Genomic DNA, 13,789 nt, shown 5'->3' on the forward strand with positions numbered 1-13,789 from the left:
ACACATTTCTTCTTTACTTTAGCTTCCTCTCACTACAGAAGGTTTACCTGCTTTGATGCTAAGCTGACATTATTGATATTCATATACATAATAATACTTAGATGCTTAATGGCATTTTAGACCCTGATATATAAGCTAGTGATAAAACACAAGGGGTAAAGAAAGCTCATCATAACTAACCCCAGCAAGTACTAGAGTAATGCTACTGGATGGTTACCTTCTCCATGACCACCACCAGGCCAGTGAAGATAAAACGCCGACAGTAATAAAGCAATCATAAATTGGTAGTAGTTAAGATCAGAAAGACGGATGCATTCAGCAGCAAACTGGAAAGGATGGAGGGACTCTGACTGTGCTTCATCTCTATCTTTTTTCCCTCTGGTACTTTCACGCACATTCACACATCATCAATACCCACGCTCATCCTCACACATGGGGCGGGACACTCAAGCGTGAAATGAACATGAGCAGCGTGAACTTTGACTGGCATCTTTTTTTTATATACCGCGCCAGGATTTATGGAGCACTATATACGTATCTGAATGAGCTCCTGACAATAAAGAATAGCCTAAAGCATAGCTGGGGAGTCCGGTGGAGATGAGTTAACACAAGCCATCTACAAGTCACACCACAACTCATCGCTATCCATCTGCTATTACACAAACACAAATAGAATCAGAGAGAGATGCATGCACACTATTGCTCTGACACATATGGGGAAATATGACATGACAGCAGACTGGTGCACTTACGGAGCAGCTGCAAACCGCAGCCACAGTTTACTACTCTTGGCCACTCAGGGGCTCCTCTGGGAATAAAAAGAAAGAAATATTACATTGCCCAAACAACAAACATGATTGCAGGCATGTTGCAGAGAGTAATTACTTTGCTTGGAGGTGCAGAAGAGTCTTTTAGGATTCCTTTAAATTCTCTAAACAAGCCAATTGTGGATAAAAATTACCCGTTTTAAAAAAAAAAATGTAATATGTAAAGTGACACGTCCTGATTAGTGATCTCTAAGCTTCTTATTCACTTGCTTCTGTAGCATCTAACTCTTCGAGTGGCTAAATATTCCCAAAGAGGCCACACACTGGCAACTTCATGAACTGGAAGGTGAGAAGTAGATGCTCCATTAACATCTTGCAAAGAGGAAAACAAACAAGGCAATGTCAAGTCTAACTCAGGCAGCATACTCAACTGATCCACTGTTTGCTGTCAGCAAGAGAGCCACGCCCAAAACAGCCCTGAGTTTGCTGTCTGCACATCCATCTTGGCAAGGATACACAGTGCTGGCATTCTCTTTCAGCACATTGCTATAAGCCAGGCGATTTGTCTGCTACCACAAGGCCTTCTGTCAATTGAGTGCGTTTTATGGAGCCAGCAGGAGATTACCTCCAACTCAGTGCTCCTCAGTGTCTGTGTACCATGTTGAAAATTTATCTCAACAACTATGTTTTTTCTGCCTCCCAATACTCTGAATCAGACTCAATAATGGAGTGCAGTCTGCCCGGATTGTGTACATCTCACTTCAACATGACATATGGATCCAAGCGCCAGGAGTACCAAGAGCGCGTGAAACAAACACACACGTGCAATTTTCTTTTTCACGCTCATATTTACGCACGCGCACCTCACCCTAAATGAACAAGTCAAACTGATTAATTCCCACTGGTTAGACTTCTTGTTGCATTCGTGTTCGTTGTTCACTGACATTTCTGCCTTTGTTGTTCTGTTCTCATGCTCTGCAGACCTGTGCCGTGCCGTAACACATTGGCCTGTCAGCCTAGACTGCAAATCCATTGTTTCATTTCAGTCTGGCTCATTGTAACACATGATCCTTCACCAAATAGCAGCAAACCCATTCAGACACATGTTATTATGTATGGCAATTATTTTTCAAACCCACTAAGAATAAGAAGCCGACATGGGATATAGGTGTTGTCACAGTCGGAGCATTACAGGGTGCTTTGATTCAGCTTAATCCTGTAAAGATGACTGATCATAAAATAAATGGGATACTAGCGTAGTAAAGTAAACATGTATCTGTGAACAACTGTTGACAGACATTTTAAATATTACTGCACTTAATTAACATCCAATCAAAAACTCAGAGAAGTACAAAGTATTTAGATTCCAGGGGACATATGTTTATTCACATTTTTTGGGATATAAAGACCATCTCTGTTTCCCTCTCATTAATTTCAATTACTCATGCCACTACAGACAGGTTAGCTTGGCAAAGCGACTGGAGCAGGTGGAAACAGCTATTATTCTATCCAGTTTTTAAAAATTGTTACTCCTGTCAAACATTGCCTTGTCATTTTTTTACACTTTTCCTTTCTTGTAGATAAAATAAATGAGATGCATGTTCATTTGTCACCTGCTATTTTCAGGTGATGTGTTATGCCAAGATGCAAACGGTTTGCAGCTTTATATCTAACATGTCAGTCATAAGAAGGGCACATTCACCTTTAACTCCTTGCAAGATAATAAATTAAGAAGTGTCAGGAAAAGAATTTGTATTTAGTCAGCATATTAGCCCATGATTAAGGACACAAGATTCATGTTAGGACAATAAAGTGACTATCTGGTGAGGCCAGGACCAAAGGTCAAAACTGATGGTGCTGCGATTCTTGGTTTCCAGGTATGCCACAGCCAGAGAAAGCTCTTTTTGAGTCATTTAAGGTGATCTTTTATAAATAGTGACAAAACTATGACCAGCCAAAACCTTCAAACATGACAGCTGAAATGCCCTTAATAGAGGCGTGCAATGATTTTTAAATTAACTCTCGTTACTGTTAATAACGCATATTCCCCTGCCGATAATGAAATGATTTTACAGCTGCAGAAGCCTGGTAGTTGCTTTTACTCATACAGAAGATGGGTTAGAAACAAAAAGATTCAGATAATGTATTAAACACTGACATAAAATTTTAGTTCCAAGATTTATTCTTGCCTGCTTAATTTGACCTAATACCTTGACAGCAATGACTTCAGTTTAGATACAGTGATCTGCTACTTGTGAGACAGAGCTGCTCTTGTCTACATTTCTATCTCTTTCTAAATGCAAAGCTCACTTATTGGGAGTGTATATTTACAGTGAAGATCTAAGATGGAAAGAGATAACTGGAAGCAGCAGGGTAAATCCCCACATCTAAACAGCTCTAAAAAGCTTTGCTCACCTTGACAGGTAACTGTGGGAACATCTGCACGGCTCTCTGTAGACACTGCAATGGCATGCAGTAGCAGCAGAAAGGGCCAGATGGCCGAAGGAGGACACATTCAAGCAAATATGTGTGTGTGCCTGCTTGTGTGCGTACATTATGCGTGTATGTGTGTTAGTGGGCATCTGCTGGGGAGCCTCAGTCAGCTCCTGTTTCATCTTGCTCCCCTGAGCAAGGAGTGACATGCAGACTTGAGGAATGGAAGTTCCAGGTGGAGAATTCCGCAACCTCCTCCAACAGATTCCTGCGGTCTCCTCCTGATGAAAGGTGATGAGCATCAGCCTCACTGCAGCTCACTTTCCATCCAGACCCTTCAGACGTTGAATCTGTGCACCTTGAACCCATTTTCTGCTCTCTGCCTCATACCAATTTACCCTTGCAATTGTGATAAGTGGCAGACTGGCCAGCGACAATTGGGGTCAATTCACTTTCAGCTCACTAAATTAAAGATGTAAAATGAAACTGCAGCAGACACAGTGAAGATGTGGCCTTCATTCCAGAGTTGCCTGGAGGTTAAAAAATAAGGTTTGTGGCCAGTAAAAGTGCTCTGAAAGCAGGACCAGCTGTGAAAATCTGGAAGCAAGAAAGTGAATGAGAAATTCTTTACACTCCTTTAACTACTGACAGAGTTGTTCCACTGTTCAAATTTAAAGGGCTCTGGGAGCACTGGGCAGTTCAGAAGTATAGATGAAGATGAATAACAGGCTGAAAAATAATGGAGATGAAGGTTTTTGGAGGAGGTTTTTTCAAGGCAATTAAATTCCTGCAGCGCTCACAGTACTAACTTTGTGCTTTGTTCCACTGAGAAAAGAAAAAGGCGCCTGTCAATTCGGGGTGTCTCAGACAAATTTCGGTCTATACTGAAAAAGTATTGCCATTCCCGCAACACCCAGCACTGGATAAATGAAGCTGTGGGGATTGGGTAAAACGGCAGTACACAACTGCATGCTGCTGAGGCTCCCATATATAGTACAGCATGGTACCAGCATGACTGATGTCTATGGTCTCTGCACCACTTGACACCAGATTATTGCCCTACAGTTTAATACAGCCACATGCCATAAAGCAGAAGTCACACCGCATGCAGGGATAAAGCAAGAGCACAGCTCAGCTCAGAGTCTCTTCTATTCTCCTGCCTCGTCTCTCATCTCCTCCCAGGCCCGTTGCAGTGCTCGCACTGCTGAACAGCCGCACAGGCACACACATACACGTATCAGCGAGGGCCTCGGGGGCTCAGGTGCTTAGAGGTGAATAGAATAATATGGCCATGCTCTGTTTTAAGTCTACGTCAGTTTGGGTTTTCATTCTGTCCTCTGTCGTCTGCCCTCCTACAGCGAAGCTGCAGTGTGCTCTTGTTCCTGCACAGATCAGCTCCTTGAAACCTTAACCCACCATAAAAGCTGAGAGAAGTGACAGAAATGTCAGAGGGCAGTCAACAAAGGAGAGGTAACGGGAACCAGGCCTGCAGAGCTGCAGTCATTTACCCATTTCTCGCCTATATGTTTTGGACACTTTTAAACACACGCTCGCTTGTGCAAAATAGCAAAATATCATTCCTGAATCCTTAGCTGTGTATTCTGCCTCACCTATCTCTGGTCATCATAAATCAAAGACAAACATGCTCAGAACATGCTATGCCAGTGACTGTTTGGCCTGGAAACATTTGTTGGATGACATAAGGTTGATTAATTTCCTTTCTGTAGTGTTTCGGGAAATAAAACCTGATCCGAGACAGTTATATGGATTCACTAACGAGGCTGCATTTTAAATGGATCGAGGGTCAAATAAGGAGCAAAGCAGGAACAAATCAAACATGAATCCCAGTGAGTCATTTGTGAAAATTACCGTTCCTGTAATTTATGAATTCATCATGAAAAACCTGGCAAAAAGGCCTCGTGGTTCAAATTAATTTGTGCAGCCACATTCATAGTCACATTCACTCACCCTATCCATAATAGGCTGGAACACATTGTGCATATATCAGCAGTGCATTGTATTCTTGATTAGCTTGTGGTTTGCTCTCTATCAGCAAGATTTAACTTGATTCACTTGCTCATTATACTTTGATCTGTATGGTGGCCGGGGCAGAGGTCAGTGTCTCACTTCCCTCATGGCAGAGGTGAGGCCTGGCTGCAATAAAAAACACCAACAGTTCAGCTTAATTCCAAATCTTTAAACCCTCACAGGCCCGCAGGACATTCTCTGTTAAGCAGTCAGCACACTCGTGCACTCCACAAGGTCCAAGGCTGGTTTTTACATTCATAGGCATCTTTATTTATGATTTTCTGTCAGCACTGACCTGCAGTGAAACCTCAGTGCAATGGTTTGGAAAATGGAAATATTTAAAATACGTCCACAACTCAAAATTTATATTATCAGTAAAAGTACAAAAGTCATAGACATCATTTGCAAATAACAGTTTTCATATTTGATCTTAAAAATAGTTTAATGGTTTTGCAGATGCACTTAGTCCCTTTCTTACTGAAAGCTAGGTGGAAATTGATACCTCACCTCTCCATATGGTGCTAAGCTTTAGCCGAAAGCTGGCTAATTTAGCTTGCAGTAAGAAATTAACAGGTTTCTTTGAAACTGAGATTCAAGCAATCGTTTTACTTTGTGGCATACCTCACCTAACTGCTGTGTCCAGCCACAATAAGCATGCTAGAATTAGGAAATCCAGACTCTCTGCTGTTCTCTAGTCAAGGCATTCATTATTGTAGGTTTTAATTATGCAAATTAAGCAATTGAAGTGCCTTGATTAAATAGAGTCTGGTGGTTGTCAGTGTCTCTTCTTTTTTTTACCTGTCCTTTCAGGAAAGGGCACTTTTCCACGAGACTTTTCATTATCTTCTCTCTGAATAACATAAAATGTGTCAAGGCAGTTAAAATGTAGGGGTAGTAGCTCGAGGACCCAATTTCAGAAAAGTTAATTTAGGCTTGACCCCCTTAGCGTGATGTCATAAAATGGTTATAATCAGAAATTCATTGTAAATGTTATGCAAAAATCGTTGCTGCTGCTGCTTTGTTGAACATTCAAAGCAAGTGGACTGTGCACAAAAACATCACTGCATTGCTGCAATTGTCCACTTACACCACTGGGCTCCACAGAGCCACAATAAACAACAGCGTGGAGGGGAGAAGGGCTTTACTTCCCCGAGTTTCTTGTTCCTTTAGACCCAAACAGGAAAATGCAAAAGCTGTCTGGACTTCAATGTGTGTTAAAAGTCAGCTTTCCCTCCAGTCGCTTCATGTCTGAAAGCACATTCACTTGACCCAAACACTTTTCCTTGAATTTTTATCTACTCACTACTACTACTGTATTCAAACAATAAGTCTACAGCAGAGAAGGGGGGGGGGAGGGATGCCTGGGGACCAAGCTGACTTCCTCCTCTCAAAAACGGGACGGCGGGCGGATGGGGAGGGAGGGGAAGTGTGACCTCAGTAAACAGTCTCCGCACTCATTTTTCCCATGACGGCCGCAGACACAACACTGGCTGAACTCTAGCAGGTATCCCAGCAGGCCACCTGAATAACCGTGTTGACCTTCTTCCCTCCATGGAGGAAGTAATTTGGAAGCGATCATCCATAACTGCATCCATCCTATGAGGCCCAACAGGTGAGCAGCTCAAACTCACAAAGACAATGGTTTTATTATCCTTCACCTAGGGGAAACCTATACCATAACGCTGGTACAATAACAGCACCCTGCCATCACTGTTTGCCACCCCGGAATTAAGGCGCAATTTAGCCATCAACAAGAGCAAAATACGGGGCAGAGGGGAAGTCTTCGTCTCTTTCTTCAGCCCAGAGCACCTGTTGAAGGCCACAAAGTACTGCTGGAGGGTCCCACACTAAAAAAGGGGAGGTCAGTTCCCAGGGCAGATAATAATAGTTAGGGTTTGGCTAATGTGTGGACTTAACCTGAAACCTGACTATAGATCTGATACACTCAAAACCACCTTTAAAGATTAGACCACACATACAGGTGATTCAAACCGGAGCACAGGTGCTGTCCAAATGTTTCCTTCTCCCTTATGTATTCTGTTCCTGTATGAACATCAGGTGCAGGCGTATTCAGGGTGAACCTTGTAGAGCAGTAATCCAATCTAACTTTGAGACTTTCCCTCTAAAATGGTACAACAAAGGAGAACCGACCCTGGGGCAAAAACCAGCGCGCCACAACAACAGTGGTCTCAGGGCCTATATTTAACAGCGGTGGGAATTGTGGGAGCAGCAACACAGGAACACTTTCAATGCACAGCGAAGGTCGACTGGGACTTAACTTCCTCCTCAGTCTCCAACGTGAGCGGGGCCTGCTTGTTTCGGCCCCTTCGACCCCCCCACACCCAACAGCAAAATAAAAAGATAAGCATTGTTTAGCCAAACAATAGGCCACTTTCAAAGTCTCAAAAGCTTCCATTTTCACTTCCAGAGCCAGCATTTTGAAGTCAAGTATAGCAATAAACAACTTTGCAAGTGGACTGTGAGAGCTTTCTTGGTGAAACATTAGCTGGATCTAATTTCACTGTTCATGTTTCAATGCGAAGAGCAGGTGCAGGTGGACACAAGCATCACTACAGAGCTCCTATCACTATTCTGTGGTAATAGTTACTATAATTTGCTTGCTTGATGGCTTTTTATGAAAATTTTACCATGAATTACTGTAAAGCAGAAGTGCAACTTGGGTGATCACAGTACTTTTCAATGCAAACAAAAAAAGTTAAAATGTGAGCGACAGAATGTGCTAAAAGATTTCAAAGATTACAAATTATAACACCAACCTTCAGTGAATTCTGGTCAGCCAGAGCTAGCGCTTGTTTCTTCAGCTCTGAGACTTTCTTCTGGCAACTTTGGCAAAAGCCTCCCTTCTCCTCCGACTCGGAGATGGGAACCGACCCGGCGCCCTCAGGAGGAGGTCGGCTGCTCCATTGCGCTTCCTCCGCGGAGTGAAGTCTTTTCCTGGGGGTCGCGGGAGAGTCTCCACCCGGACATCCCTCCACCTTCGGAACAAGCAAAGGTTTGGTTAACTTTTGAGGTTTCAAAAAAGAGTAGTTTGCACTTAAAAAGCGTCCAACTGTGACGGTGAAACTGTTTTGCCTGTACCTTGACAGCCCGTTTGAATACAGAGCACCTGAAGTGCGCACCTCACAAAAGCTGATGTAAATAAAAACAATGCAAACTGTATTTAAGAATAAGCAAATTAGTTTTTTTACACGTAATCCTGTGCAGGGAGACACTTACAGTGAACACGCGGTTGTCATGGTCTCCACCATCAAAAGCTGAACTGCCCCAAGAGGAGCTCATTCTCCCAACTCAAGGTTGCACCTTCAGGAGAACGTCTTGAAACTCACGGATACTGTGGCTGAAAAATGTGAGACCGAGCCATAGGCTGCACCGAAGACCGGACTGAAGGTTATCAGTCATCTGTCACATCGCACCGGACCGGTGGCGACTGGGCGAAGGCAACTTGTGAGTGCGCCCCATGAAGCTCCAAAGTTGTGGAGGAGTTTTGGTACAGGAGGGCACTCAGCCGTGCGCAGGAGGCGGTGTTACTCTCCGAATGGGAGGGATAAAGAAACTTCCCTGCTCATGCGGCAATCGAGTTGTCTGTGAAGTGAACCATTATCGAATATTATACTAATTTAATTGCATAAAAACGTTTCCACTATTTCTTTATTAAAAATCTCAGTAGTTTCTCTCTCAGCTTGCTCTCTTCAGTTTATCACACGCGGATTTAAATAGCCATAGTCTAGAGTACAGTTTTAACGTTTTACAACTGTATTAAATGTAAAAATATCTTAAGAGATATAAAGAGATAAAAAAAAAAAAAATATATATATATATATATATATATATATATATATATATATATATATATATATATATATATATATATATATATATATGAAAAATATAATACTAGATGCCTTAATCACTTTAAGGTACCCAGTCTGTTATTTGGTAGGTAGGGCTATATAAAACCCTAAATTGGAGCTTAATTAAACTAATGTCAAAGACAACATCTTACATGAATGATAATGATAATATGAATCTTCTTGTTGGATTTTGTGCTTTATTCGCTTTCAGGGTGCACCGTCAACTGTTGCCTCTCAGGGAGCAGAGATGTTTGTCGCTGATGTTACTCTGGCGCCATCCTCCGTCAGAAATAAAGAACACCATCTCTCAAATTGAAGAGGGTGGGCTCTCCACGGTTAAATATTTAATTGGTAAACTTTGAATATTTCATGCGGGTGATGTAAGCGACAGTCGCCACATGCCCTGCTGTCCTGCACATAAGAAACGGTTTCTCTTTTTTCTCTCCCCATAAAAAGATTTTAATTTATTTCACTTTTTTCTCGTCCAATTCTTTTGCACAAGTCATATCAGCCAATGGTGACGTTTTAAACGTAAATATAACCTCCAATATATGTTTTTATCGTCGGCTGCAACATTTCTCGGGGCTGAAAGGGGCTTGTCAAAAGACACTGGAAGATTTATTATTAGGAAATTAAGACTTAAATTAAACAACGCACCTTGTAATAAACATTTTTTCCACACCAGCTTATAAGTCATATTTAAATATGTTGGTAAGTTGTCATTGAATTGTCTACAAAGCCTTATAGGTGTATTTTTCCTCGTTTACTTTAACAGCAGTTAAAGAGAATTTAAGTTAAGGCGCTTTTATTTGCTTCAAAATGCTGAAGAAAGTATTGATACGCAAAACTGGAGATTCTTGAAATCAGTGAATGAAGCTGGAGGTTAACAGGGATCGCAGATGCTACGAGGTGCTGCTCACGGTCCTGAATAGCGGACAGGACCCGTCAAGCGCGCATCATTTATCTGGCTCGTCACTGTTTCCCACTTGTGCAAACAGCGCTCCAGCAAGAACATGCTCTCTGAGATAGCTTTTGTTTCAAACATCCCTTGAAAAAACTCTTACCTTTGTTTTTCTCTTCAGCAGGTGACTTGTAAACCCAAATATAATGTCCGAGTCGACGAAGAATGTCCCCAGGTCTATGACGCTGGGGTTGGGCTTCCCAGCTTCGGGAGACCCCGGTGAGTTTGGTAAAGCCATGTGGGCTGCAAGTGTACCCTAGAAAATATTCCACTCCCTGGGAAACCTATTTGATTCTTACAGCCATCTATTTTATATGTCTCGTACCCCCTAAAAAGATCCAAAGGGGTTTTTAATCCGGACATTCAGTCATTCAAGCTGAGCGCTCGCACGTGTGCGTAAAATAGCCACGACTTCCAGCAGCCCAATAAGAGGAGGGAAACAAGCACTGCAATCCATCCGGTGCGCAAAAAGGTGTTTATATCCACTGAAATACTTTTTTATTATCCATGATCTTTGAGTGCTGTTGCAGGTCTGAGAGAGAAGGAGCACCTTGTGCATCTGCTGTACTCTCATCTCATCTCCTCTCCTCTCCCCCTCCCTCCCTTCCTCTCTCCCCCTCACTCAGCCTCCCTCTCTCTCCATCTCTCTCGCTCTCTGTTCCCTCAGATAGAGATGACCTGCTCTCATAGCCGATTTGCTGGTGCGTCGTTGTCATCCCCCTGGACGAACACGTAAAACACAATGACAATCCGGCTATAACCCCTAACGGCAGACCCCCTGTAATATTCCTGTATTATTCATGTAGGGGCTTGCAGTAACGACCCAATCAAAGCTTCTATGTTATATGTTTGTCTTATATACATATATAATGTTCCTATAATCTTCCTGCAGCAGAATGTACTGCAGCTCTGTGGTTAAAGTGTTGCTGTAGAAGCCAGTCTGGGATATAATCAAATATGAGGCACTTGATTTGTTTACCGTGATGACGGTTATCTGCAGTGATAGCCAATTTTGTTTGGATTGAAACAGATCAGCTTTTGATTGATTTTACTTTATTACAGTCTGTATCGAAATCAGATCAGCTCAAATTTCCTGTGAGATGTCCAAGGCGGAAAAATCTCCCGAGTGCTGAAATTCCTGATAATTTAAGGTGTTTGCTGCTTAAAAATGGAACTAACAGTTATAACTGAGTAAGATCGCATGGTTGCCAATCACTATGCAGCGAATAGCCTCAACTCTTCGAGCAAGATGCGGCTAAAATAGTGAGATTAAGAACGAGGCCAGTGGGTGGTTTCCCTGTGATCCAGCGGATCTATTATAAAAGTAATGAGTTGTCTTTAAAAAAAAAAAAAACAATTTAGAGACGATTAGTTTTTAGAATGAAAACAGGCGTTAAACAGAATAATCAGAGTGTTGTCCTGCCCGGGTTTAATTTACGAATATAAACCAGTTTTTCTTCTCAGACTGGACTGCACGGAAACAAACTGTAGTGGTGATGTCATGCACATGGAGCCGCTCCTCGGTGAGCTACGTGTCACTGTGAAACGCGGCACCCGTGGTGGTTTCACCGAAACACTGGCTCGCATTTCTTGAAAACTGAATTCAAATTGACAAAGTATGCTTTTTTTAATGTTACAGCTGTAAGAATCCGCATTATTTCTTTTGGATTAAATTGATATAATGGGGTTAAGTGTCACCACCAAAGCCCATAAGAGCAGAAACAAATATTTGATAGGCTATATGTTGCACCTGAGAGTGCAGTTTAAATTAAGAAACACCACAGGCTGGTGTGGTATGTGGTATATTGGGCTCCGTGGTATAAGACTATGACATGATTAGCTTTATTTAGCTCTGAGTTTTAAAAGGTGCCTTCAAAGCCCCTGGAAACAGCAGTACACCTGTTGGCTGAGGTTGAAATCTGTGGATGGTTCCTTTAACTTAACAAATGAACTAGCTGAGCGGAAATCATATCTTGGGTGAAATTTATCTTTAACTTCAATCGTTTTATTAGTTTAGCTCATTAGTATCAGAGCCCAAATACAGTCAACTTTTATTCACAGTGGCGGTAAGTGTAAGTGTGACGTATCTGATCTGACTGCTGGAAAGTTGTAAGGTCACCGGGAGAGAGCGGCGGCTGCATGGAGCAAAGTTTTTCTTTGTCTTTCAGGAGGGCAGAGAAGATCAAGAGTGACTCTGGTGCAACAATTATGACTTGACAGCTAAGCAGCGGGGGGTTAATCATTTGTTTTATCCCCAGAACAACGCAACTCATCACACCCGCTGTTGCGCATGCACGCGTGCATGCACGCAAACACAGACACCTTCTTTTGTGTGATGGAGAGACAGGGGTTGTGAGAAGAGCAATAACTGCAATTCATAGTAAAGATGATTTACCATGTCCGTCACCCAGCCCTCCCCTCTGGAGGAGGTCTGGGTTGAGTCTCCTCTGGCCGCTGATGAAATTCCAAAGACGGGATCCCCTGGGACTTCGTGTGCTGCTACATCTGCTGCCCTTGCGCACGTACAGGGAAATCGCTCTGGGCATCTCATTAAGTCCTCTCCTATGTCTTATCCTCTGACTGTGAGACCTCGATCTGCAGCTTCTCCCGGTGCACGGACAGGCTTTGTGAGAAACGTTTAGCAAATATTGATAGTTCTTGGCGCATGGAGGAGATCAAAAGAAAAAAAGGAAGGGGGCTGTCTAAAAAGGGGAGGGGGAATAAATGGTGCACACTGCTTTCATGAATGATTTATGCAATGTAGAGTAGCCTTTCCCTTCCCTGGGAAAAAGCATTTGGATTTACTTGTGTCAGATTGTGAGTCCTTAGTTTTGGTTTTCTCATCAAACCTTTAAGCAGATAAGAGACCTGAATGCAAACCTGTGGCTTTAATTAAGTCTGTCTCAGTTTAGAGGCTTTTTAAACTAATTTAGACTAATAAATGATTTAATCAATATAATACAGACGGGAAAACAACAGCCCAGGAAAAATGATATTAAACCAAGTTAAATGGGGAAATAGCTGCTCCACGCTTAACTATTTGTTGATTAAAATGTCTTACCAGCAATTATTTTTCTCTGTTTTGTCAAATTAGATAGCAGCAGATGTGATTTTTCCATATTTACCACAGTTGCAATTTTCAGTACTTTGGACAGCGACCATCCCTGCAGACGTAAAGTACACAATCCCACGCATACCCATTAGTGACAAATGGTTCTTTATTGACTTCTGAACAGCAGCAACAGTAAAGCAGTGAAAAGGACGGGTGTTACAGCAGCAGGAGCAGCAGAGCTGTTAAAAAATTTGTATGTGCGCCAGCAGAATGAAATTACTGAACCCTGAAGATTTTTACAGCTCCCCGCAGCTCCTGGATTGCAGGTGTGATTGCAACACAAGGGGGCACAATGAGAGTAGGAGACAAAGGCGTGCATTAAGGAAGAAGAAAAGCAGAGCAATTCACTCTGTCGTTTAAAAAAAATTAATTTTAAAAAAGGCAAACGTTAGACCTTTCTGGTATAGTCACTCGAGAACAGTGTAGCTTCTTCTCCAAAGGTGGGAGCATTTGTCGTACTGGTCAAGTGGTCCTAAACATTTCACAATTTTGTTAAAGAACTGTTGAACTGTTGAGAACCACTTAATCAGAGAGACTACGCACGTCTTCATAGCAAGGTCCGTCCTCTAAACTGCTGATCTCACTAGTGAAAGAAACAACAACAGACAGAATTAAG

The 13,789-nt window shown here is 42.3% G+C and overlaps 1 protein-coding gene across 2 annotated transcripts in view; it reads right to left on the reverse strand.

The window, feature by feature from the left end:
• kif26ab (kinesin family member 26Ab) overlaps positions 1–10,299 on the reverse strand; it is a 66,184-nt gene extending 55,885 nt beyond the window's left edge. The window contains exons 1-2 of one of the 2 annotated variants that reach the window (XM_085379251.1): positions 10,165–10,299; positions 8,006–8,224 (exon numbers count right to left, since the gene is read on the reverse strand). In XM_085379251.1, the coding sequence (XP_085235377.1) occupies positions 8,006–8,224; positions 10,165–10,299 (354 nt within the window). Of the gene's footprint in view, positions 1–8,005; positions 8,225–8,465; positions 8,529–10,164 lie in introns of those variants that run through there. The other variant, XM_085379252.1, reaches the window with a different exon arrangement.
• Positions 10,300–13,789: the final 3,490 nt, after the last annotated feature.

This window comes from Diplotaxodon limnothrissa, linkage group LG19 (genome assembly GCF_057381915.1).
Source record: "Diplotaxodon limnothrissa isolate DT_005_m linkage group LG19, D_limnothrissa_male_GT1.1, whole genome shotgun sequence".
Classification (NCBI taxonomy): Eukaryota; Metazoa; Chordata; class Actinopteri; order Cichliformes; family Cichlidae; genus Diplotaxodon; species Diplotaxodon limnothrissa.